Raw genomic sequence first — 24,258 nt, 5'->3', positions numbered from 1 at the left:
TGTCGTTCCTCGATGCCTACTCAGGGTATCACCAAATCCGGATGAAAGAGTCCGACCAGCTCGCGACTTCTTTCATCACACCCTTCGGCATGTACTGCTATGTCACCATGCCGTTCGGTTTGAGGAATGCGGGCGCGACGTACCAGCGGTGCATGAACCATGTGTTCGGCGAACACATCGGTCGCATAGTCGAGGCCTACGTCGATGACATCGTAGTCAAGACAAGGAAGGCTTCCAACCTCCTCTCCGACCTTGAAGTGACATTCCGATGTCTCAAAGCTAAAGGCGTCAAGCTCAATCCCGAGAAGTGTGTCTTCGGGGTGCCCCGAGGCATGCTCTTGGGGTTCATCGTCTCCGAGCGGGGCATCGAAGCCAACCCGGAGAAGATCGCAGCCATCACCAACATGGGGCCCATCAAGGACTTAAAAGGTGTACAGAGGGTCATGGGATGTCTCACGGCCCTGAGCCGGTTCATCTCACGCCTCGGCGAAAGAGGTCTGCCTCTGTACCGCCTCTTAAGGAAGGCCGAGAGCTTCACTTGGACACCCGAGGCCGAGGAAGCTCTCGGGAACCTGAAGGCGCTCCTCACCAAGGCGCCTATCTTGGTACCCCCAGCTGATGGAGAAGCCCTCTTGGTCTACGTCGCCGCGACCACTCAGGTGGTTAGCGCCGCGATTGTGGTCGAGAGGCAAGAAGAGGGGCATGCATTGCCCGTTCAGAGGCCGGTTTACTTCGTCAGCGAGGTACTGTCCGAAACCAAGATCCGCTACCCACAAGTTCAGAAGCTACTGTATGCAGTGATCCTGACGAGGCGGAAGTTGCGACACTACTTCGAGTCTCACCCGGTAACTGTGGTGTCATCCTTCCCCCTGGGGGAGATCATCCAGTGCCGAGAAGCCTCGGGCAGAATTGCGAAGTGGGCGGTGGAAATCATGGGCGAGACCATCTCGTTCGTGCCTCGGAAGGCCATCAAGTCCCAGGTATTGGCGGACTTCGTAGCCGAATGGGTCGACACCCAACTACCGACGGCTCCGATCCAACCGGAGCTCTGGACCATGTTTTTCGACGGGTCGCTGATGAAGACGGGAGCCGGCGCGGGCCTGCTCTTCATCTCACCCCTCGGGGAACACCTACGCTACGTGCTACGCCTCCATTTCCCGGCATCCAACAATGTGGCTGAGTACGAAGCTTTGATCAACGGATTGTGAATCGCCATCGAGCTAGGGGTCCGACGCCTCGACGCTCGCGGCGACTCGCAGCTCGTCATCGACCAAGTCATGAAGAACTCCCACTGCCGCGACCCGAAGATGGAGGCCTACTGCGATGAGGTTCGGCGCCTGGAAGACAAGTTCTACGGGCTCGAACTTAACCACATCGCTCGGCGCTACAACGAGACTGCGGACGAGCTGGCAAAAATAGCCTCGGGGCGAACGACGGTTCCCCCGGACGTCTTCTCCCGGGATCTACACCAACCCTCCGTCAGGATCAACGACGTGCCCGAGCCTGAGGTACCCTCGGCCCAGCCTGAGGTACCCTCGGCCCATCCCGAGGTACCCTCGGCCCAACCTGAGGTACCCTCGGCCCATCCTGAGGTACCCTCGGCCCATCCCGAGGCATCCTCGGTCCAGCCCGAGGCACCCTCGGCCCCCGAGGGCGAGGCGCTGCGCATCGAGGAGGAGCGGAACGGAGCCACACCCGACAGAGACTGGCAAACCCCGTACCTGCAATATCTCCGCCAAGGAGAGCTACCCCTCGACCAAGCCGAGGCTCGGCGGGTAGCGCGACGCGCCAAGTCGTTCGTCTTGCTGGGCGATGAGAAGGAGCTCTACCACCGCAGCCCCTCGGGCATCCTCCAGCGATGCATCTCCATCGCCGAAGGTCAGGAACTTCTGCAAGAGATACACTCGGGGGCTTGCGGCCATCACGCAGCGCCTCGAGCCCTCGTCGGGAATGCTTTCCGGCAAGGCTTCTACTGGCCAACGGCGGTGGCCGACGCCACTAGAATTGTCCGCACATGCGAAGGGTGTCAATTCTATGCGAAGCGGACCCACCTGCCCGCTCAGGCTCTGCAAACAATACCCATCACCTGGCCTTTCGCTGTATGGGGTCTGGACCTCGTCGGTCCCTTGCAGAGGGCGCCCGGGGGCTACACGCACCTGCTGGTCGCCGTCGACAAATTCTCCAAGTGGATCGAGGTCCGACCCCTGAACAGCATCAGGTCCGAGCAGGCGGTGGCGTTCTTCACCAACATCATCCATCGCTTCGGGGTCCCGAACTCCATCATCACCGACAACGGCACCCAGTTCACCGGCAAAAAATTCTTGGATTTTTGCGAGTATCACCACATCCGGGTGGACTGGGCCACCGTAGCTCATCCCATGTCGAATGGGCAAGTAGAGCGTGCCAACGGCATGATTCTACAGGGGCTCAAGCCTCGGATTTACAACGACCTCAACAAGTTCGGCAAGCGATGGATGAAGGAACTCCCCTTGGTGGTCTGGAGCCTGAGGACAACGCCGAGCCGAGCCACGGGTTTCACGCCGTTCTTCCTGGTCTATGGGGCCGAGGCCGTCTTGCCCACTGACCTGGAGTACGGCTCCCCGAGGACGAGGGGCTACAACGGTCAAAGCAACCAAGCTAGCCGAGAAGACTCGCTGGACCAGCTGGAAGAGGCTCGGGACAAGGCCTTACAACACTCGGCGCGGTACCAGCAGTCCCTGCGACGCTACCACGCCCGAGGGGTCCGGCCCCGAGACCTCCAAGTGGGCGACCTGGTGCTTCGGCTACGGCAAGACGCCCGAGGGAGACACAAGCTCACGCCCCCCCTAGGAGGGGCCATTCATCATCGCCAAAGTTCTGAAGCCCGGAACGTACAAGCTGGCCAACAGCCAAGGCGAGGTCTACGACAACGCTTGGAACATCCAACAGCTACGTCGCTTTTACCCTTAAGATGTTTTCAAGTTGTGCATATACCTCGCACCCACGCAAAGTTTAGTCAACAAGGAAGGGTCGGCCTCGCCTCGGCAAAGCCCGACCCTCCCTCGGGGGCTAAAAAGGGGGGAAACCCCCTCTGCGTCGAAATTTTCCTCGAAAAAAGATCTCTTTCACCAGAATATCTTCCATGCTTTTTGACTACTTCGAAAAGTGGGTCCTGGAAACGACGGAGTGCGCGTAAGCAGCCAAGGCTGACCGAGCCGAGGGACTCCTACGCCTCCGGGATATGGATACCTCACTCATCACCTTCTGCGATAAGTAACTCGCGTTCGGATAAAGTGGCTCCGCGGATCGAACAAGTCTTTACATTCGGAAGCCCTTCTGCCGAAGCGATCCTTCGAGCCTTCTCGACCGAGTCGGTGACAGGGCCTCATGGACGGGTGAAAGTACGCGTAAGCGGTAAGGCCGACCGAGCCAAGGGACTCCCACGCCTCCGGGATACGGATACCTCACTCATCGCCTTCCGCGAGAAGCGACTTTCGCTCGCACAAACATCCCTGTTACCGACAAAAAGTCCGGACACTCGAAACAAGAGGAAAAGAGACGCAACTTTACAACGCAGCGAGGGTGTGTGTTCTGGCCTCGGCGGCCGCAGAAAGCACACGCTACAAGACAATCTGATCCTGCAGGCTCGGGTCTTCACGCTGGAAGGGAGCTGTAGCACCCTCGGCATCGACGACACCTTCAGCGAGGTCCGACCCCGCCTCGGACGGTGACGCGATCCAGGGACTTCTCCGGGAATCCGGCCCGAGCAGGCGGCTCGGCCGGTTACCCCTGGGGCCTCGGCCAACCATCTTCCAAGGGCGCCAGCCCGATCCGAGGCCTCGGCTGGTCAACTCCGGCGTCGGTCCCGCTGACGGACAACCCGGCTAGGCTCCGGCCAACCAGGTTCTCATCTTCGAACCAACTCCGCCTCTGTTCGTGCTGATATCGCTACCCCTGGCCTCGGCTCGTCGAAGAGCAGCCAAGGGGTCTCTTTAACTAAGCTAGAGGAGCCTCAAACAACAAGGCCGATCGAGCCGAGGGACTCCTACGCCTCCGGGATACGGATACCTCACTCGTCACCTTGACACGAGGCGACTCATGCTTGGTGAAGCGGTTCAGATAATCAACAGGCGAGTCTTAGTGCTCAAAAATGAGGAAAAAACATGGCTCCGTGCCAAAATTACATACATGTTCAGGCCCCGAAAGCCACAATGAACGAAAAACCCTGGCATTCGAATTGCCATTACAAACGGAACTCCGGTTCCCCCTCCGCAGGTACGAACAACCCCACTCGACAGGGGTGGGCCTGTGGAGCAACAGAAGACCGACAAACGACGCGCCGTCTCCTGCTCCAGCAGCAACGACGACGACGACTTCTGCTCCAGGGGGGCCGAACAGCGGCAGCACTGATCTCAGGGCGGATTCTGCTACCAGGAGGCCCCCGCCCATGCCCAAACTCGTGAGGCAAGGACGGGCAGAAGGCCGTAGAGTTGGAGGTCGGTCCGTGGCCAGCCTTGGCTATCTCGCTGGCGGAAGAACCTCTTCAAGCTGCCGTGGCAGACGCCGGCGCCGCGAGCGGCTCCGAAGCCATTCGCGTCTGAGAGCCAGGCACGGTGCAGCTGCCGGCGCCACGGACGACGACCGCCCTTCCCTCCGATCACTGAGTGAAGGAGCGGGCCGCCGCCCACGCAGGGGCCGACTCCAACTCGGCACACTCCCCTCCCCAGCCCTGGTGATGAAAATCCTTGAGGCTGAGGGAGGGGCAGAGGCCGCAGCCCGGCTCGCTTTCCCCCACCATCAAGCCGGAGGTCACCATCTTGGGTGACCGCCGGTGGAGGGGTGCAGCCGGGCTGCATGATGAAAATCCTTGAAGCCGAACGATGGCTGAAAGGTACCAACTCCCACGGAGTTGCGTTCCTCCAACGATGAGGCGAAAGGACGGCGGTTTCCCCCATCCGGGGGCATGGAAGGTGGAAAGATGCGGCGCATAAGGGAGGAAGAAGACACGGTCGCCTTACGAAGGGAGTCGCCCTCCTTTTAAAGGCAACTCTCCCTGCTTGCGCTCCCAACCGTCACGGGCTGAGTCTTCTCCAACACGCTTCGAAGCCCTCCCCTGCGGCGTGGGGGCTGGGTCCCGCATGCCATGCAGACCGGCTCCGAGCAGAAGAAGCCAAACCGCCGCGTGTGGGGCACGCAACCGCCCAGCGGTTACAAGCGATCCTCCACCTTTGCCCAGACCAACGGGCGAGAGAGGGGGTAGCCATGCAGGCGGCATGCAACCGCGCCAAGTGGACGTGCTTCTCCGACTCCCAGCGCGCCCAGCCTGGAGGCCCAGGCCCACGCATCACGCAACCGGCGCGCCGGATGCTGCATGCAAGCAACTGCACCGCCACTTGCGCCACCACCCCGCCTCTTTGGTTGCGGAACCAATACCGCGACTCGAGGCGACCAGGCACAAGACCCAGCAGCGCTAGCCTGACGCGACGGTCAATGCGACCGAAAGTGGGCCGACAGTAATGACGGTGGCAGACGCGCGGGAGCAGCGGGCACGTCAACAACCAAGCTCACGTCCCATCCGGGGGCAGCGAGAGAGCTCCCTCTCACGGTGTGAAGACAACGCGCCCGTGATCCGTTCCTCGAACGGCTCGCACACGCGCAACGGCTGCCCCGCCAACCACTCGCCCCGTTGCATTAACTCCGCGGCTGGACAGGTGGCGTTTCTGGCAGCAGCAACGGGCGACGCTTCGCCCTCGCCGAAACAACCGCACCAAAAAAGGTACGCCGCGTCGTTCGGTTTCGTATCCTTTTTCCCTTTTTTCCTCTTTCTCTATCTCTTGCAACAGGGACCGGGAAAGGGGGATCCCCCGAAAGGGATCCTTCCCCGTGAAGGAACCAGGCTCCGAGCCTCCTTACTGATCAGGGGTTCGAAGGCTGGCCCCCGAAGGGTTCAACAGCCGCCTGAGATCGCGTGGGCCCTACACCCACTACTGGTCAGAGGTTCGAAGGCCGGCCCCCCGAAGGGTTCCACGGCCGCCTCAGGCTACTCGGGCTCCGTGCCCATTACTGATCAGGGGTTCGAAGGCTGGCCCCCGAAGGGTTCACAGTCGCCTCAGACGCCGAGCGAGGGATGACCAGGGGTACGTTCGATACATAACCGAGGCTCGGGCTGCGCTCCCGAGGTACCCTAGGACATTTCCGAGACCAGCGGGAGCGATCTTGTAACGGAATCCCATCAGAGGGAGGCATCGAGCCCTCGGACCCCGTCGCCAGGGGACCGGGTCCGGCAGATCACCCGCAGGTACTTTTGGGCGTGCCTCTGGGCCCCTAGCCGACCCCTAACGAACGGGGCACGGACGTCCACTCGGATTACCCGCTTGCAGCTCACCGGAGACACCATGTTCGGTGCCCATCGAGGGTAACATGGCGCACTCCCCCCCTCCTCCTTGCGGAAAGGCGACGTAGGGGCGTATGTAAAAAAGCCGGGTCTGTCCCTAATCGCCCTCTCGCTCTGTGCAGAGGCTCGGGGGCTGCTCTCGCAAACCCGGCTCCGGCCGAACCGTTGACAGCGTCAACATACCAGCCCGAGAACTTGGGCCTCGACCGTACACCCGGGCTATGGCCAGCTCGCATGAGGGAACAACCAGACCAGCCGAAGCATTACGCAAGGCATTAAGACCTCGAAGGAGTGAAATCACTCCTCCGAGGCCTCGGAGGCTACACCCGGCGGGTGCGCTCGCGCGCACCCACCGGAACCAAATGCAACCGAGAAAGGCTAGTCCCCTTGCAAAAAAGTGCGACGAAAGCCTCCAAGCGAGTGCTAACACTCCCTTCGAGGCTCGGGGGCTACTGTCGGGGACCATAATTAGGGGTACCCTCAAGACGCCTAATTCTCAGCTGGTAACCCCCATCAGCATAAAGCTGCAGAGGCCTGATGGGTGCGATTAAGTCAGGGATCAGTCCATACGAGCGACTCGATCACGCCTCGCCCGAGCCTAGCCTCGGGCAAGGGCAGCCGACCCCGAAGGGGTTTCCGTCTTGCCCGAGGCCCCCCTTCAACGGCGGACACATCTCCGGCTTGCCCGAGGCCTTGCCTTCGCTGAGAAGCAACCTTGACTGAATCGCCGCACCGACCGGCCAAGTCGCAGGAGCATTTAACGCAAAGGAAACCAGGCCCTGCCAAAGGCACCATAGGAAACTCCGCTCCGCCCGACCAAGGGCTCGGACTCGGCCTAAGCCCCGGAAGACGACGAACTCCGCTCCGCCCGACCCAGGGCTCGGACTCGGGCTAAGCCCCGGAAGACGGCGAACTCCGCTCCGCCCGACCCAGGGCTCGGACTCGGGCTAAGCCCCGGAAGACGACGAACTCCGCTCCGCCCGACCCAGGGCTCGGACTCGGGCTAAGCCCCGGAAGACGGCGAACTCCGCTCCGCCCGACCAAGGGCTCGGACTCAGGCTAAGCCCCGGAAGACGATGAACTCTGCCTCGCCCGACCCAGGGGCTCGGACCCGGCCTCTGCTGACGAACTCCGCCTCGCCCGACCCAGGGGCTCGGACTCGGCCTCTGCTGACGACCTCCGCCTCGCCCGACCCAGGGGCTCGGACTCGGCCTCTGCTGACGACCTCCGCCTCGCCCGACCCAAGGGCTCGGACTCGGCCTCTGCTGACGACCTCCGCCTCGCCCGACCCAGGGGCTCGGACTCGGCCTCTGCTGACGACCTCCACCTCGCCCGACCCAGGGGCTCGGACTCGGCCACGGCCATGGAAGACAGACTCGACCCCGGCTTCGGAGGAGCCTCCACGTCGCCCAACCTAGGGCACAGGCCAGCCACGTCGACAGGAAGCGCCATCATCACCCTACCCCGAGCCGACTCGGGTCGCGGAGAACAAGACCTGTGTCCCATCTGGCTGGCTCCGCCAGATAGGCAATGATGGCGCCCCGCTAGCCCCGTGACGACGGCGGCTCTCAGCTCTCTTACGGAAGCAGGGCGACGTCAGCAAGGACACAACCATTCCAACAGCTGTCCCTCCGCCAGGCTCCGTTGCTCCTCCGACAGCCACGACATCACGCCAGCAGGGTGCCAAGATCTCTCCGGCTGCCACATTGGCATGTACCTAGGGCACTAGCTCTCGCCCCGCTAGACACGTAGCACTCCGCTACACCCCCATTGTACACCTGGATCCACTCCTTACGCCTATAAAAGGAAGGACCAAGGCCCTCTTAGAGAAGGTTGGCCGCGCGGGGACGAGGACGGGGACAGGCGCTCTCTTGGGGCCGCTCGCTTCCCTCACCCGCGTGGACGCTTGTAACCCCCTACTGCAAGCGCACCCGACCTGGGCGCGGGACGAACACGAAGGCCGCGGGATTCCCACCTCTCTCTCGCCGGACTCCGGCCTCCTCGCTCCTTTCCCCCCTTCGCGCTCGCCCACGCGCTCGACCCATCTGGGCTAGGGCACGCAACACACTCACTCGTCGGCTTAGGGACCCCCCGGTCTCGAAACGCCGACAAGTTCCTTGCTATGTCAAGATGGTTTTAAATTGGTTTTTAAGTCTAATAAAGTAGTAATGTCTCTCTTTAGACTATTTATTAGCAAAGGTTATGATAGTGGAGGCTTGTTCTACTTTCCCTTTTAGATTTTAATATTTTAGTTGTGAACCATGTTGGTCATTTGGGTGATGATGATAATGTTAATGTGTGGCACTCTTATTATTTTTTAGAGCACATCTTAGCTATATACTTTGTGTTTAACTCCTAAAATGCATGTGGTCAAAGGTCCAAAGTGCCAAGCTTGTGTGCAAGCTAAGCAACAACGGAAATCTCACTTTGTTGTGGAGGAAAAGGGTTCAACACTTTTAGAACTCATATATTTTGATGTTCATGAAAATGAATGGTGTATTAATTAAAGGCATAAATAAGTACATGGTGACTTTTATTGATGATGCAACTAGATATTGTCATGTGTAATTACTAAAAATCTATACTACTTATTAATGTTGTAAGGGTAGTCTGTCGTTCTGCCTCTGACGTTGTTCTGCCACCCAACCGTGCCCGTGCAGTAAAAAAAGGAGATAGATTGAGGGATCGAGGGATCGAACCCGACCCGTGTTGAATCAGCAACATAACTCAACCTTTCAAACCACTCGCCACCTATACTTCTATGTGAGAAAAAACAATCTTTCTCCCTTTACCATTTCCGTGGTTCTACTACTCATCTCCACCATAATATTGTGTCCCGTACATCCAGATTCCCACGATCTTCGCCTGAAGTCTCCTCCTTCGGTCCTTCCCTCGATTGATCCCAATTGCCACTACCCCATGCCGTCTCCGCCACCGAGTGCACGCATCTCCTCAACCGCACGCAACGCAAAATCCTAGCTGCGGTCGCTCCCGCCCGCTCCTAGCCCCGCGCCTTCGCGTCGCCGTCCTCCACTCTCCACGTCGACATCGACGTCGCGACCGTTGCTTCGACCCTCACGATTCTTCCTCCCCTTCTTTCCAAGCTATCTAGGTTTAGGGCAATCACTCTGGCACAAACCAGAATGGAGGAGGAGGCGCAAGTCGTGGAGGGCGGCGCTGTATGCGAGTGGCCTCGCTAGGCCACATCGACACGCTAGGTCGAGGTTGGCCACATCGAAGTAGGAGCTAAGGAAATCATCGGCGCCCAGGGTGACGGCCTCCGAGGCACGCTTGACCACAAAGTAGCACCCGATGGCTCCTTCCCCAACTCCATGGCAGCAGCGACAACACCGCCCCCGACCGTACGAGGTTCCAGGATGCAGTCGTCGAAGATGTGCCCGTACTAGGTATAAGCACGCCGCAGAATCAATCTCGTTGCGATTCTACCTTGGGGGTTCATTTTGTGTTGTTGTGTTGGATGGGGAGAAGTGTCAAGCACATGGTGCTTCCACCGCCACTGCCTCTCCCTTCCACTACAGATCTGTCGCTGTTGCGACGTCGGCAACGGCCTGGGAACCAAAAGGCGCACCCGGCTTCGTCGTCAACGTCTACGCCCACCAACACCCCTCCCACAACGCGCAAGCACCAAACCCTAGCGCTCCAGCCTTCCGCCCCAGTCATCCTCGAGGAGAGCAGTCGCCGCCTCAAGGGTTGCCTCTGTGGCTCTATGTTAGTCACAATGCATCAGCACCTGATCGCGGCACATCGACGCGGCTAGGACGCTGTCCCTTGTTATGGTTAGACCGAACATCGATCATGCGAGGCCTCTAGAGCAGGCGCCCATCTTCTCATGCCACGGCGAGGCGAGACCATGGGGGTGGCGGCTGAGGTTGCCGTTGGTGGGGATGGGCCTAACAGTGGTGTAGGGAGGGAGGCAGATGGTTTCAACAACTACTAGAGGAAATGCCGGCAAGGTAAGGTGCTCTCTGAATAGTTATCGTTTTTGGGAGTTGTAACTAATCAACACTTGTAGCTAATTTTGGGTGAAACATAGAAATGACATTTTGATTCAAGGGAGCATGATGCAAGCTTGCTTAGAGATATAGCTTCTGGATACTAAGTTTTATATTCATATATTGATCTTTGTTCAAGCAAAGAAGTGTATTCGTGTTACTTGGCCATTTTTTCTTGGTTATATTGCATACAATTTAATCAACTTTATTTACTCATTGATTGCATTGTTGCATACACGATGAATTACTGTATCGTGGTCGTTCCATCATGAGGAATCAGAGAGTGTACATAGATCTGAAGCTTGGAGTTTGGAAGAAGCTCAGTCAAATGAACGGGTACACATGGCCTTATGACCTAGATTTATTTTGATCTTATAAAGAAATGGCCTACCTTGATGGCTTTCTAGACAATCCGTGCTCTCTTTCTGATTTGCATACACTTCTATTCTTGCTCTCTGTAGACAGAGCTTATATGTCCATCATATTTGGAGGGTCTGTGTAAACTGTAATTGTAGTTGTTGAAGCCTTTGTTAAATTATTGTTTAACATTTCTTATTTTTAGGGAGATAATGATTATCTTGATATGGTGTTTACTCAAGTGTCCTTGGAAGGTTACCTGTTTATTTGTCTTATTTGAATGTAAATGTGAAGTGAACATTTTTAGATAACTGAGTTAAACCATGTCTAAGTTCTAATCATTTTCATCTCCTTTATCGTAATAAGGTCTCTACTGACCATGTTATTAATAATTACCACATATATATTTCTTTGACTTAGCATGACCAAGTGTTCTCTTTCGCAGAAGTAGAAAACTTGTGCCGGTATGAGCTTCCTAATGAGAGCTGGGAAGTAAATTTACCTGCTGAAAAGGTGTCTCCTGAACTCCTAGAACCAACATTAGGCATAAACTTTGCAAGAGATGGAATCCAGGGAAAAGAGTGGTTGTCCATGGTTGATGCACACAGTGATGCATGGTTACTTTATGTTGCATTTTACCTTGCTGCTCGATTTGGTTTCAATAAAAATTAAAGGTTAATTTTCATTCCATCTTTATGGAATATGTACTACAGTCTCTTTATCTTTTACTGCCTGCCTTTTTTTGTTTATCCGTGATGTTTTCCTACTTTATGCAAAGCTTTCCTACATGCTTGCTTTGTCCTGCAAAATATTAGACCTATTTTGATAGGCAACGGGTATAGATAATATAGTATAAATTATAAGTACTACTTAAGAACTGTGAATAAAAATGAATTTGCACAATATCTCCACTTGGAATTATTTGTCTCAGTGAAGGAATAAGATAGTCAAATCACATAGAGTCTGCACTGCTCATACTACTCACCACATCTAATGTGCTAATTACTTTAATGTTCTCATTTATGCCTTTTCAGTAATGATGTTGCCAATCTCAACAAGACGCTATGAGCGATTTCCTTTAGCATGAAACAATGTTGAGCAATTGTAGCCATTTTTGGATTAGCCTTGATTATTTTATTATGTTTAGCTTTATCATTTGTTTTTCTAAAAACTACATATTTCAGTGACTAACATGACAATGCAACCGAGGATGATAAATGGTGAGCATGCGGCACTTCGTCACACTGCCCAACTACACCCAATTTCCCTCCTGGCTTCTCTGATTATCGAATTTTTGTCTGAGCGCGTGCGAACGCTGGAGCCGGAAGAGTTCCTGTTGAGGAGAAGCTTGTCGCGGTCCAAAGAGAGAGGAGGCATACATGTGGACGCGAGATGGCTAGAGCCAGAGGAGGAGTGCGCACGCAGAAGAGCGAGGAGGACAACGAGTCCTCACACCTCACCGCTAGGACGTCGTAGGTACAATTCTCATCCCAACCCAGTTCAATTAATCTGTTTAGGTCCACTTTGACCACTGCTTATTATTAGTATGTTACAATCAATTTGTATCATCTATCTCAATGTATCTGTGTGTGACTCGATTTGAGTTCTTATCTGAAGAATGTCCAGTGTTGCTCTTACAACTTAAATTAAAGTCTTTTCTGATCTCTTTTACTATGCTTTGTTCTCAAATTTTAGTTGGTAGTACCCTAACTTCGGTCTCTAGGAACAATTTGCACCAGCAGTGCTTCTCCTGAAACAAAGACAATAGGGTCATCATCAATATAATTTCGCATTGCAAATGTTTAACTGGAGGCAAATTCTATTTATGATTTCTATGCAGCAACAATAATTTCATAATGCAAATGCTATGTTTATTATGTATTGTTTGCATTTCTTAGTACACTGCTATAGTTTGTTTAATTATTGGATCTCTTAAATTGTTGTATATTAGAGCGTTGGCTTGTGTTTTTGTAGTAGCCAAATAAGCATTGAATTTATAAGTTCTAGAAAACTGAAGTGGTAGACTAGACAAGTTCCACATGACTAAATAGAGCGAATTGAGTTACAGTCGAGAAGTATATTCACCTTGTATAGTGACTGAATCATAACTTTCTCATCAAAACACCAGCTACAGTTTGCGTCACTTAAATCTACATAAGCAAAGATGAAGAACTGTAAGACACTTCTGCGCCATATAGTCCTATAGTTCTACTCTAGCAAGAAGTACTACTGTATTATGTTTATTTTTTAAAAAAAATGTACTACTACTGTACTAGCACCCTACTATTCCATTCAGACATGTAAAGATTAGCAATTAGTATGTGAGACTTTGATGCAATTTCGTCCAAGAAAACAGAGAGTGGATATAACACATGCCATTTATACGACAAAACTAATATCGATATGAGCATAATCATTTTAGCTTTACAACATTAGGATATAAAAATTATAACCAATTAAGACAAATTTAAAACATAAACCAAACTATTGCAGATGCTTAAAAATGTAGAGTGTTTGGGACAGAGACTGGTCATCTGCAAAATGGTCAGTTATTGACTATTTCAATCAGACAAAAATCACAAGCTTTAAATTTATTGTAGGGAGGAGTGTTTCTTGTGTTTTTTGTAGTAGCCAACTAAGCATTGAATTGATAAAACACTAGTTGACTCGCTGTGGTTCCACTACCACCATCGCCCACTTTAGTGACCCATTCATTTAGGCTATCCTTGAGATTGATAATTTCAATAGCGCTTGCTTCACTAACGGCCTCCAGGATACACCCTTGCTTGCTCTAATAATAGATGTGTTTGTGTCTTTACACACGTTTTCATACTCCTAATGGGCATGCTTATGGACCGTGAGGACTAACATTCTTTGTCTATTTTCTCTCTCTTAGGAATGGCTTTGTGATTTTATAGTAGTTCTTTAACATGAGTGGATTAGGCGGTGGCGAGGATTTGGCTGCGTTGATTGGTTTCTCGAGAGAGTAAAGCACTTACGTTGTTCCCGATTAGCACAACACCATGCGACCCGCACTCATAGATAGAGATATTATTGGTAATCTGAATAATTATTAGTGAACTAGGGTTACTACATTAAATTTTCTTGTTAAATCTTATATAATACATTGTCCTATTATGGAATCAACATGTTTTTATTTGAGATGTTGATTAATATCGCTACATATTTATTATTTTTTTATCAACAAAGCATAGGTACAACTTTATATATATCTTTTAAGGTATGTAAACATCTACTTTTAGTGATGCGAACAAAAGTATAGAATAACAATTAGTGTTTTGGCATATCAATATATTTTATCATCGCTCCTTGTCATAGACCACGCTACGACTTTCTGCTCGTGCTTCGGCTTCCATGCTACCCCTCGTCTGAAGACATCAATCGCGTCGTCCAACCTTCCTTTTCAGATTGTGCTATCGGAGAAAGTAACTGGGCTGATGGTCCAACCTTCCTTTGTAGTTTGTGATATCGGAGAAAACCACTAGGTTAATGGTGCTGGCATAGAGATTGTGAAAGGAAGTTTGATTATATTATTGTTGGTTGTACGTGGGAGGAAACAAATGAACTATGTAATTATGGAATTGTAGATAGGGATGCAATAGACAACTATGTAGGTTTTGGTATATGATGCTTTATAGTAGTGGAGATTAGTTGTTGCCAAAGAATTGTTTAGATATTGAGGTCGATGATTATCTTGTTTGTTTTCATGTATTCGTTTTGCACCAACATCTTATCGAATAATTTGTATACTGTTGCAACGCACAACATTGCACTATGTAGTGGTGAAATAGCTAGATTAAAATAACAAAATTTATGCATGGCTAGGATCACAAACGGGTTACGAAATATTTTCTCATAACAATATAGTACACATTTATACACAAGTTATCATGATATTATATGTTTCCGTTGTAACGCACGAGCACTTACCTAGTAATATATGAAGCATTTTATTACTTTAAAATATAAAAAGCTAAGGTTGATAATCAATTAGATAAATAATCAAAAGGTTAAGGTTAGATAGTGGTGGAGAATATTTGTCAAATGATTTGTCTCGGTTTTGCTCTGAAAATGGAGTCATACATGAGAGAACACCTACTTATTTGTCCTAGTTAAATAGGGATATCAAAAGGAAGAACCACACTATTATCAACTCAGTTAATGCTATGTTGGTTGTTGGATACTGCAGGTTTATCTAAGGCATGAAGGAGGCTATTCTAATAGTGAATCATGTATTGAATAGAGTTCCCATGAAAAATAGTGAGGTAAGTCAATATGAAGGGTAGAAGGGGAGACCACCGACTCTTTCATATTTGTGTACATGGGGTTGTTTAGCGAAAGTCAGTGTCGAAAGCATCTAGTTCCTATTTGGTTTTGGTAATTAATGGCATCCCACGATTATTGTGAATATCATATGTTTTGTAGAGATATGGTAAGTTAATTCACAGTTATGTAGGATGATTGGGCTTAAAAGGTTTTCATGTCCTTGTTGATGAACATCAACAATCCATTTTAAAAAGAATGGTTAAAACAATTAAGGATTAGTTAGTTCTAAGTGTTAATGGAGATGTCGTACACTTAGAGTAGTGATAAGATATTTATTTTCTTTTAGCCATACTATAAAGGGTTGTATGAGATGAGTAACTTGACCTAGACAAGTTTAGTTAGAATTGGTCATGCACACTTGTGAAAAAAATAGTGCTTGTAACCCAGGAGAGCCCATAGGAAGTTTGTAAGAAAAAACAATTAAAAATAGTTAAAAACATAATCTGGAGGGTCTGTAGTTGTAAGTGCAATCAAGCCTTAATTGTGATTTTTTTGTGATAACAACCATGCAATTAGGGAAACAATGAGATTTATCGAGTGAAATGGTAGATTAAATGAAAAGGGGTTAATATGTTATATGGTGGATCCCCCAATCATCAAAGGATACGACAATCAAATTAAGAAGATTTAATTCCATTTTACATCTTGAAATTGAGTATAAGAAAGCCATAATATCAAGGTGGATAACTCACGAGATTGAATTGCAATTATATGCTTAATCTCCACCACAAATATCTTAAAGGACCTAGCAGCAACAACATGTGCCAGTCAATACAGACTTAGCTTAGCGGCACTACGCCTCGTAGACGTCGGTGAAGAAGCCCATGGCCGCCATGATGATCGCCGTGAAGTGGTATGCGTCTTGGCGGCGTCGAGGTCGAGCGTGGTCAACACCTGTCGCTGTCGTTCTTGCCTCCTGCCTCGTCATGGCACTGCGCGGTGTTGACGTGCTGCCACCATCGCCAAGCGCTTCAATGCATTTGCCTATTATAGATCATGATTCGAGATATCGCAAAGGCAGATCCGGGGTGTGTTACGCATAGGAATGGCAATGGGTTGATTTTGGGTCGGGTGGTGTAAAAACCCTCCCACCGGATACGGATATTTTTGTTCGGATTGCGGATACGGATATGGTAGGACTGATATCCGTCAGATATCGAATATTCAGAAATTTTCTCGGATTTATCCGACCAACTATACGAAAATTATCCGGTCCATATCTCAACTCCACTGGAAATTCCATTCTCATCAGTAGGCCCACGTCTCAACTCAACTCAACTCTCACTCATGGTCATGTACGAGACCCATGTGGTCGAGTCCAAGTTTCCAAGGCCAATGGCCCAACACCGCACGGACTCCTGTCTCTGCCTCTGCCTGCTTCTGTCTTTAGTCCAGCGTGTGGGCGGAGAAGCACAAGCCACAACCCTAGCTCGTGTGGCGGCCGGGCGGCGAACTAGCAGAAAGCCATACGGTGGTGGCTGGTGGGTGACGGCCAACAGACGGCACCACATCCACCTCAACACATTGTGCCCTTCGCAGCCGCTACAGCGTCAAGATGTGTCCCCGCAGGAGCTTCGCCGACTCAACAACCTTCCTCGTCACCCATCAGGCCATCACATCGGCGCTACACTACATCACCGGTTCGCCACCATCACATGCACCTGGCAAGTGTAGTCCTTATTTCCCCCCATTTTGATTAACACAATGTGCTTTCTTATGTTGGTTCGTATATTAGTTGTGTGAACCAAGAATTTGATCTCCAGGTTATTTTCTCTGCTCAGATCATTTCTTTCGTTGTTTGGTATAGGATGGCTTCTAGAAGCGGTAGTGTTTGTGCAAGTTACGGGCGCATCACCTGCCTCTCATGGAACACCGGTTGGTACTAGTCAATCAGCACCGAAGCCACCACTACCTATTGTGATGAAGGAAACATCTACAGATCCCACAACAGTTGTTGTTGGTGGAGGCTCAGCACCTGTTATTCATGTTGATAAAAATGTCGATGAACCATTAGAGCCTGCTGCAAAGAAAATGAGAGAGAAAAAGGCTACATATGAGGTTTGGGAGCACTTCACCAAGTCCATAGTGGAAAAAGGGAGATAATGGCTACGTTGAGAAGGAAGTTTGGGCAAAATGCAAGAAGTGCTCGTTCAAAACTCGTGGTGAGTCCTCAAGGGGCACAACTGTCTTCTGGAATCATATGAAAGCAAAGCACCAATTGACTAGAGGGCAACAAGAATTGCATCTTCAGAGTGGTGCAGGTAATAGCACAATTATTCAAAATTTCAAGTTTGATCCTGAGGAAAAACTAACTAAATTCTATAAGGCAATCATTATGCATGACTACCCCTTTAAGATGGTTGAACATGAGTTCGTTGTTGATTTCATCAAGTCGTTGCATCCACACTTTGCATTCAAATGTCGTACAACAACTAGGAATGATATAATGAAAATATACTTGGATGAAAAGAAAATGTTGTTTGACCATCTTAAGTCGCTTTCTTGTCGATTTTCTGCAACTATGGACATGTGGACATCCAACCAAAATAGAGGTTACATGTGCATTACCATCCATTGGATTGCTGATAGTTGGGAGATGCAAAAACGTATAATTTGTCTCACTCATGTTAAAGGACATCACACAGGAGAAATATTGGCTCATGAATTTGTCAAGGGTGTGATGGATTGGAACCTAGAAAATAGTTTATTTTCTCTTACCCTAGACAATGCTGCAACCAATAATAAATGTGTTAGAGTAGTTGTGAAGGAGCTGAATAATCTTGCTAAGCTTCGAAAGTCTCCTCCCTTGATATGTGGTGGTGTGTTCTTTCATGGGAGGTGTTTGTGTCACATATTAAATTTGGTGGCTCAAAATGGTTTGTCGGTTATTTCAAAATCAGTTAAGAACATTAGAGCAGTTATTGTTATTGTGAAGAACTCTACAGTGCAATGGGAGGAATTTCAGAAGTGTGCAGAACCTTTTGGTTTAGATAATAAGTCTAGACTTCCACTGGATGTTGCTACAAGATGGAATGAACATATGATACATTGAGCCATGCTATATATTATAGGAGTGTTTTTGATAGGCTAGTATACTTGCACAAGGATAAATATGGTTATTGTGCTCCTACAAGTGATGGATGGGACATGGCTGATTCATTTTGCAAATGTTTGAAGGAATTCAATGATGCTACTACGTTGTTTTCTAGTTGTCAGTATCCAACGACAAACTTATTTTGGTGGAAGTTTTGTGAGATAAAGTTAGCACTTAGAGAATGGTGTAGAAGTTCTAATATAAATATTGCTTCTATGGTTGTGGCCATGCAAGAGAAATATGACAAGTATTGGAAAAGGTCAAACATAGCTCTTGTTGTGGCTTGCTTCCTTGATCCTAGGTACAAGAAACTGCTGAAGTTAGTCGCTTCATGGAAGTTGTGACACATTTGTTCCAAGCATATTTGGATAGTGCACGTGAAAGCACACTTGTTGCTCCAAATGAACCTATTGCAACTAAGACACTTGGTGTAAATACAGTCGTTGAAGATTTTTTATATGAGGATGGAGATGCAACCAACTGCGAAATAAGTGAATTGGATGTTTACATAAAAGAGAAACCATTTCGGTGGGTTGATCCTAGTGGTAAAGGTGCACGGTTTGACATATTGTCATGGTGGAAAGTCAATCAAGTGAAATATCATGTTCTCTCGTTGCTTGCTCATGATGTACTTGTTGTTCAAGTCTCTACTGTCGCCTCAGAATCTGCTTTCAGCTCTAGTGGGCGCATTGTTACCAAATTCCGCAGTAGTTTAGAGCCTGAGGTCGTTCAAGCACTAGTCTGTACCAAGGGTTGGAATATCGCATCTAGGAAAGGTAAAATTTGATGCTTCATAGTTCATAATTTTGATATATGTCAATTATTGTTGTGGTACTAATTATTGAATAATTTTAGTCTTAGATCGCAGGGTTGTGATAGGGTCAATTCTTGATGAGTTAGATGATACAAAATCTACCTTGACAAATGAGGGTTGTTGAAACAATGACATTGTTTAACAAGTTGTAAACCTTTCGTACTTGACAAATGAGGTTTGTTGACATTTTGTAGGAGGAGAACCTGGCTGATGATGAGGACAATGGGAAGGACAGTGACATCGACGACTACATGGAGATGGATATTTGAAACTCTAAGGACCTGTGATGGCTATTACTAGCTCTCTGATTTTTTGATGGCTCTAGTTCTGTAGACTTTAGCCTCTTGTTTTGTTGATGGCCTTTCTTTTGTAAAATATTAGAGTGTTGGTGGTTTTGCCACCATGCTGTTGATGCCTTCATGGCCTTGTTGTTCATACTAGTAAGGTTTGAGTCCCTTGGAACAATTTTAATAGTAAGACTTCATGGCCTGACTTCATGGCCTTGCTGTTGAATGTTGATGCCTTCATGGCCTTGTTGTTGATGCCTTCAAGATGGATTTATAAACCCGTTTTGGATGACATTTGTAATTGTTTATTCTTAAGTTTTCTAGTAGGCTGCAATTGCTTCCCTGTAGACTGTAGTTGGGTCTTGTTGTGTTTAGCTATTTATTTGTCTATACTACTAGGATGTGTCAAATGATGTATTACTCGGTATCCGACAAAAATATTCGCTACCGATATTATCCGTGTCCGATAAGTTCCGTATTCGACACACATCTATCCATATTTGCATCCGAGAATACTCGTATTTGTATTAAAATCCGAAGCTATCTGTATTCGAATTCGAATCCGAAGAAAAATATGAAAACAAATATGGTTTTAGTGATATCCGTCTGTATTCGATCCGATTACACCCCTAAACCACCGGGTACATGATTACACACATATTTCATCAATATGTACATAAATATATTTATACACATATATAAACATACACTAGATGTTTTCAAGCGTGGTCAACGATGTTCATTCACCAAGACAGGAACGAGTACTACACAAACATGCAGTGCAACAACAGAGGAGGAGACCAGAGCTCCTAGTTCCACATCTAGAGGTGGTAATGGATCACGCAGGGATGGACACTTTTTTACCATAAACCAAAAACTAAACCGAACCAAAATTTCGGTTTTTTCGTAGTTCATTTTGGTTTTGGCTTTTTTGTCTAAGAAGTTCGGTTTTCGGTATCGTAATCAGTTTTCACCATATACCGAACCGAAATACCAAAAAAACTGAATATCAAACTTTATCAATTCTAAACTTTGACTATTCGATTATGTGAACTAAATGTGTGATGCAATTAAATTGTTATTCACTTATTTATATGTGGTGTACGATGTATCCCTAAATATTTGTACCGATATAATTTTTATTTTTTAAAATTATGTGTAATCTATCATGTAAACTTGTTGTATGTGTTGTCTTGAGTATAAGTTTGGTATTCGGTTTTACCGAAAAATCGAAGTAAAAAACTGAAATCAAACATCTCGGTTTTCCATTTTTTTAGAAAATCGATCGGTTTCTAATGTCTAGAAAACCAAAGTTTTTAAAGCCGAAAAACTGAATCGATTTTTTTTAAAAAAAATTGAATGCCCAGTCCACGTTCCAAATACCCCTTCACAAAAAGTTATGACCCTTAAGTAATTTTAGTTCTAAAATGAATAGAAAATAGAAATAGTGCCCAACCCTAATTCGATTCGATCCTTAAAGTTTATAGTGTAAAATCTAGAGTACACCACCCCTATCCATATCACATGAGCAGCAGCAGATAAGGATACCGGGGCTCCCAGTCCCGCATCACATGTGCCTGTTGTGTCTGTATCCTGACTAGTGTTTAGCGCGCGCCTGGGCGCGCGTGACCACATATGGCTTAAGGGTTTGGTGTGAGTACCCAGGTATGTAAAACAAATTTAAACATGATATGAGTAGATAATGCGTAGGCAAGAAACCAAAATATAAGTAGATAACATTGTTTTCCCTAATAGTTGATACCAGTTGTAGAGTGAATTTAGACTACAATACATACTAAGTAGCATTCAACCACCATACATCAACACTTAGCAACAGTGTGCTTGCAGGTGTTAAGTCAATATGTACAGATCCACAAATAGTCTACCAGTAGGTTCATATCTACAGGGAAGCATTCATGGTCCAAAAGTGATGGTGCTCTTGATAGGTGCGCAAAAAGCAAATACCTGTGTACAAAGGAGGAAATAATATTAGAGTTGTTGGAAGTTTTTTCCGAATAGTTTGCTAATGTTGCTGGGTAAAAGGGTGAGTGGAATACATTATGTTGATTGCGTATAAGTATATTTGCAGTGTATGAATATGGTTTGCACATGGTGTTATACCTTCATGAAGTTGATGACGATCTAGGAGGTTTTCTTTTTGGGGTCTGTAAGATCTGGTATGCCTTTGCTAGTGTGGCTATGTTTATCCTATATAATATCATGAATGTTGTATTAGCGTGGAAAATAAGATCTAGCATTTAAAAGAAGGTCGTCGTTGGTACTGCTATTATGTCCAACTATCTTTGTAATACATACCTTTTCGGTGGTGACGATAATTCTTGATTGTTGAGTTCACTTATGCGTTGGTCATCACCCTGTGGTTAAGTGCATAAAATCTATGAATGTAGTTTGCTATGACAAAGTGAAAGTTCATTTTGCCTTGGTTTATTTATTCTGTGGGTATTGCTTGTATTAATTTATATCTGGTATTAAAATGCAATAGATATGTAACTTTGTGAGTGCATGGAAATTAAGTATTTAGTAGTACTAAAGGTACCTCTGTGTCATGTGGCATATCTGGATATATTAAAACGTGTCGTGCCTGTTGAATAGACTTCATCAAGTTGTATGCATGAAGGAATGATACGTTTATAATAGGTTGTACATGGCAAGAAAAATAAGAAGTTTCATACCTCGTTTCTTTCGTTGCTACAGGTAGATAGTTTCACCATTGATGTTGCTGGAGAGTCTTGTGTGGTCGGAAGGCTAGGTATTTCATCTTGTGTATGCAACTCTTGTTGAGGATGGCTAGGCATGTTAGATGGTATGAAGGTCTGTCTTCCATGATTTGTTAAAATAGACATAATAAAGAAGACTCTATTTGTGACTGAGTAGGCTGACATATTGATGGAAACTGCAAGGGTAAATTTCAGACACATAATAGTAGCTAGGGCTGCTGTGGGACCCTGAGAAGTTGTAACTGCTATAACAAGGTTGTCACAAGGTTTTCCTACTATTTTTCTGGCTATGTTATCAAAACAAAAGAGCTCTTCTTCACATGTCCCATCAGTAGCAATGAAGCTGAGCTTGTATCTGTCAATTGAAATTATGAGTATTTCGAAGCAGCAATTAAGTTTGTAGTAAAGATAAGACTTTATCAAGATGAAATAAATGGTAGTAAATCAAGTGTGTGTGCTAAGATTTACCTAAAGTTAATATTTGTGCAGCCACATGATGTGTAGTGATATCCAGTTGAAGTTTGAGATGAAGATTTGTGGCACCTGGAGCAAGGTGGGTACCACCATTTGCTATTTTGCACAATGCGTGAGATAGTAACAGTGCATTTGTAGCCTTCTGGCTGCAGTATAAAAGAGAAAAAAGATGTAACAAGTCATAAAAGCATATTGTCGATGTGTTAAATAAGTAAAACATAAGAGGATTTAGTAGTGAATACGGGAAACATGTCCGGATCTATGTTGAGCAGCTCTTCAACAGTCTTGTGTTCCAAATTTGGGGGTTGAGAAAGCTGGATTTCTTCTTCGGCTGTTGTGGGTTGTATTAGTTGGAGGTCATTGTTTTGCAACCTTCAAGTGATGTCACAACCATGATCAAATAAGACTTTGTTTTAGTATATATTTTTAAAAAGTTTCTCTTATGTTTTCTATTTTGACGTAAACTATGTGATGTGAACGATTGGCTCTACATCTAAATATTTTTTTTTGGTTTTCTAAAGAGAATAGAGTACCCTAAGTGTTAGGAGAGGGTGTTTGAAGGAATTGTACCCAAATTTTATTTTGTTTTACCCGTTGCGGTAGGTCTGTGCCTCAGGAATTCCAGGATTGAAGTACCATGAACTTGTTGTAGTACCGCTTAGGTATGGTTGACCTACATTACATGTAGAATATGTGTTATCATATTTGTTGGAATAAATAATTCAATTGTTCTTTTGAAAAGCTTGGATCATAACCTTTGAATCGTTTAGCAAGAAATCCAACGAGCAGTATGACAATAGACTGGTTGTTGCTTTGATTGTAAACATCACTAATAGAAAAGTTTGATGCTTGATTTCCCCAAAGAGTAATTTTCAGAGACATGTCACTGAAGAAATAAGAACAATATAGCTAGTATGAATACACAATCTGATATAAGGATTAGTGGTGCAAATATTTTGTAGTACTTGTCACGCATTTTATGTGGCAGGATTTTAGCAGTAATACATAAATGAGAATTGTGTACCTTGTATTCTTGATGAAGACGTCTCTGATGATTGTTGAGTTGTAGCCAACTAGATGTGGAGGATCAATTTGTGTCAACATTCCAAGGACATCTATATTATTGGAGAAGTAAATTATTCATTTGTAAATGATGTGTATATCGTTGTAACCTAAGTGAGTGTACTATAATTTATCAAAATGTTTCTTAACAATCAAGTAAGTTCTATTATCAATGTTATCTTCAATGTTTTCAAAGGATGTGAGCTTGTAGATATATCTTGGAAACATTTGTGGTGGATCTTTGACTACTTTGGCTTGAATGTACAGAGTGAATTGTATCATGAAGTTATTGTCAACAGGTTTAAAATAGTTTCTGGAAGGCGTGACACGAAAGCGTTTGAGCTCATATACTTTTTCAATTTCTATCAGTGAGCCTTTGTCAACTGCCAGAGCCGCTGCAATCTCAGCGTGGATGGGTGTACCCTGTCATCATAGTAAGATAATAAGAATAGATGACATGACATTGCATGTCAAGTAAGTATTGTGGTTACTTATCTTGAAACACATCGAACTTAATTATATATAAAATCAATGAGGAAGTGGCCTAAATTTAGGGAGAAGACTATGAGAGACATTGTTTCTTTTACACATTCAATTCATAACATCTCTTTTCAATCCATAATCAAGAATAATTAGGATTTCTAAAAAAATAGATGGTCCATTCATAGGAAAACCTAACCTTTCCCCACATTAGGCACT

General features: G+C 47.0%; 1 protein-coding gene across 1 annotated transcript; it reads right to left on the bottom strand.

Annotated features, from left to right (window-relative positions):
* Positions 1 to 21,058: 21,058 nt before the first annotated feature.
* On the bottom strand, positions 21,059 to 22,139 carry LOC109943592 (uncharacterized). The gene is made up of 3 exons (XM_020547094.1): positions 21,979 to 22,139; positions 21,602 to 21,660; positions 21,059 to 21,250 (listed from the first exon to the last, which is right to left on the bottom strand). The coding sequence occupies exons 1-3, from the start codon at positions 22,099 to 22,101 to the stop codon at positions 21,142 to 21,144; spliced, it is 291 nt and encodes a 96-aa protein (XP_020402683.1). The 5' UTR covers positions 22,102 to 22,139; the 3' UTR covers positions 21,059 to 21,141.
* Positions 22,140 to 24,258: the final 2,119 nt, after the last annotated feature.

The sequence above is a fragment of the Zea mays genome, chromosome 1, assembly GCF_902167145.1.
Source record: "Zea mays cultivar B73 chromosome 1, Zm-B73-REFERENCE-NAM-5.0, whole genome shotgun sequence".
In the NCBI taxonomy this organism is placed as follows: domain Eukaryota; kingdom Viridiplantae; phylum Streptophyta; class Magnoliopsida; order Poales; family Poaceae; genus Zea; species Zea mays.
Note: the sequence above shows the minus strand (reverse complement) of the source record. Positions and strands in the feature narration are given on the sequence as shown.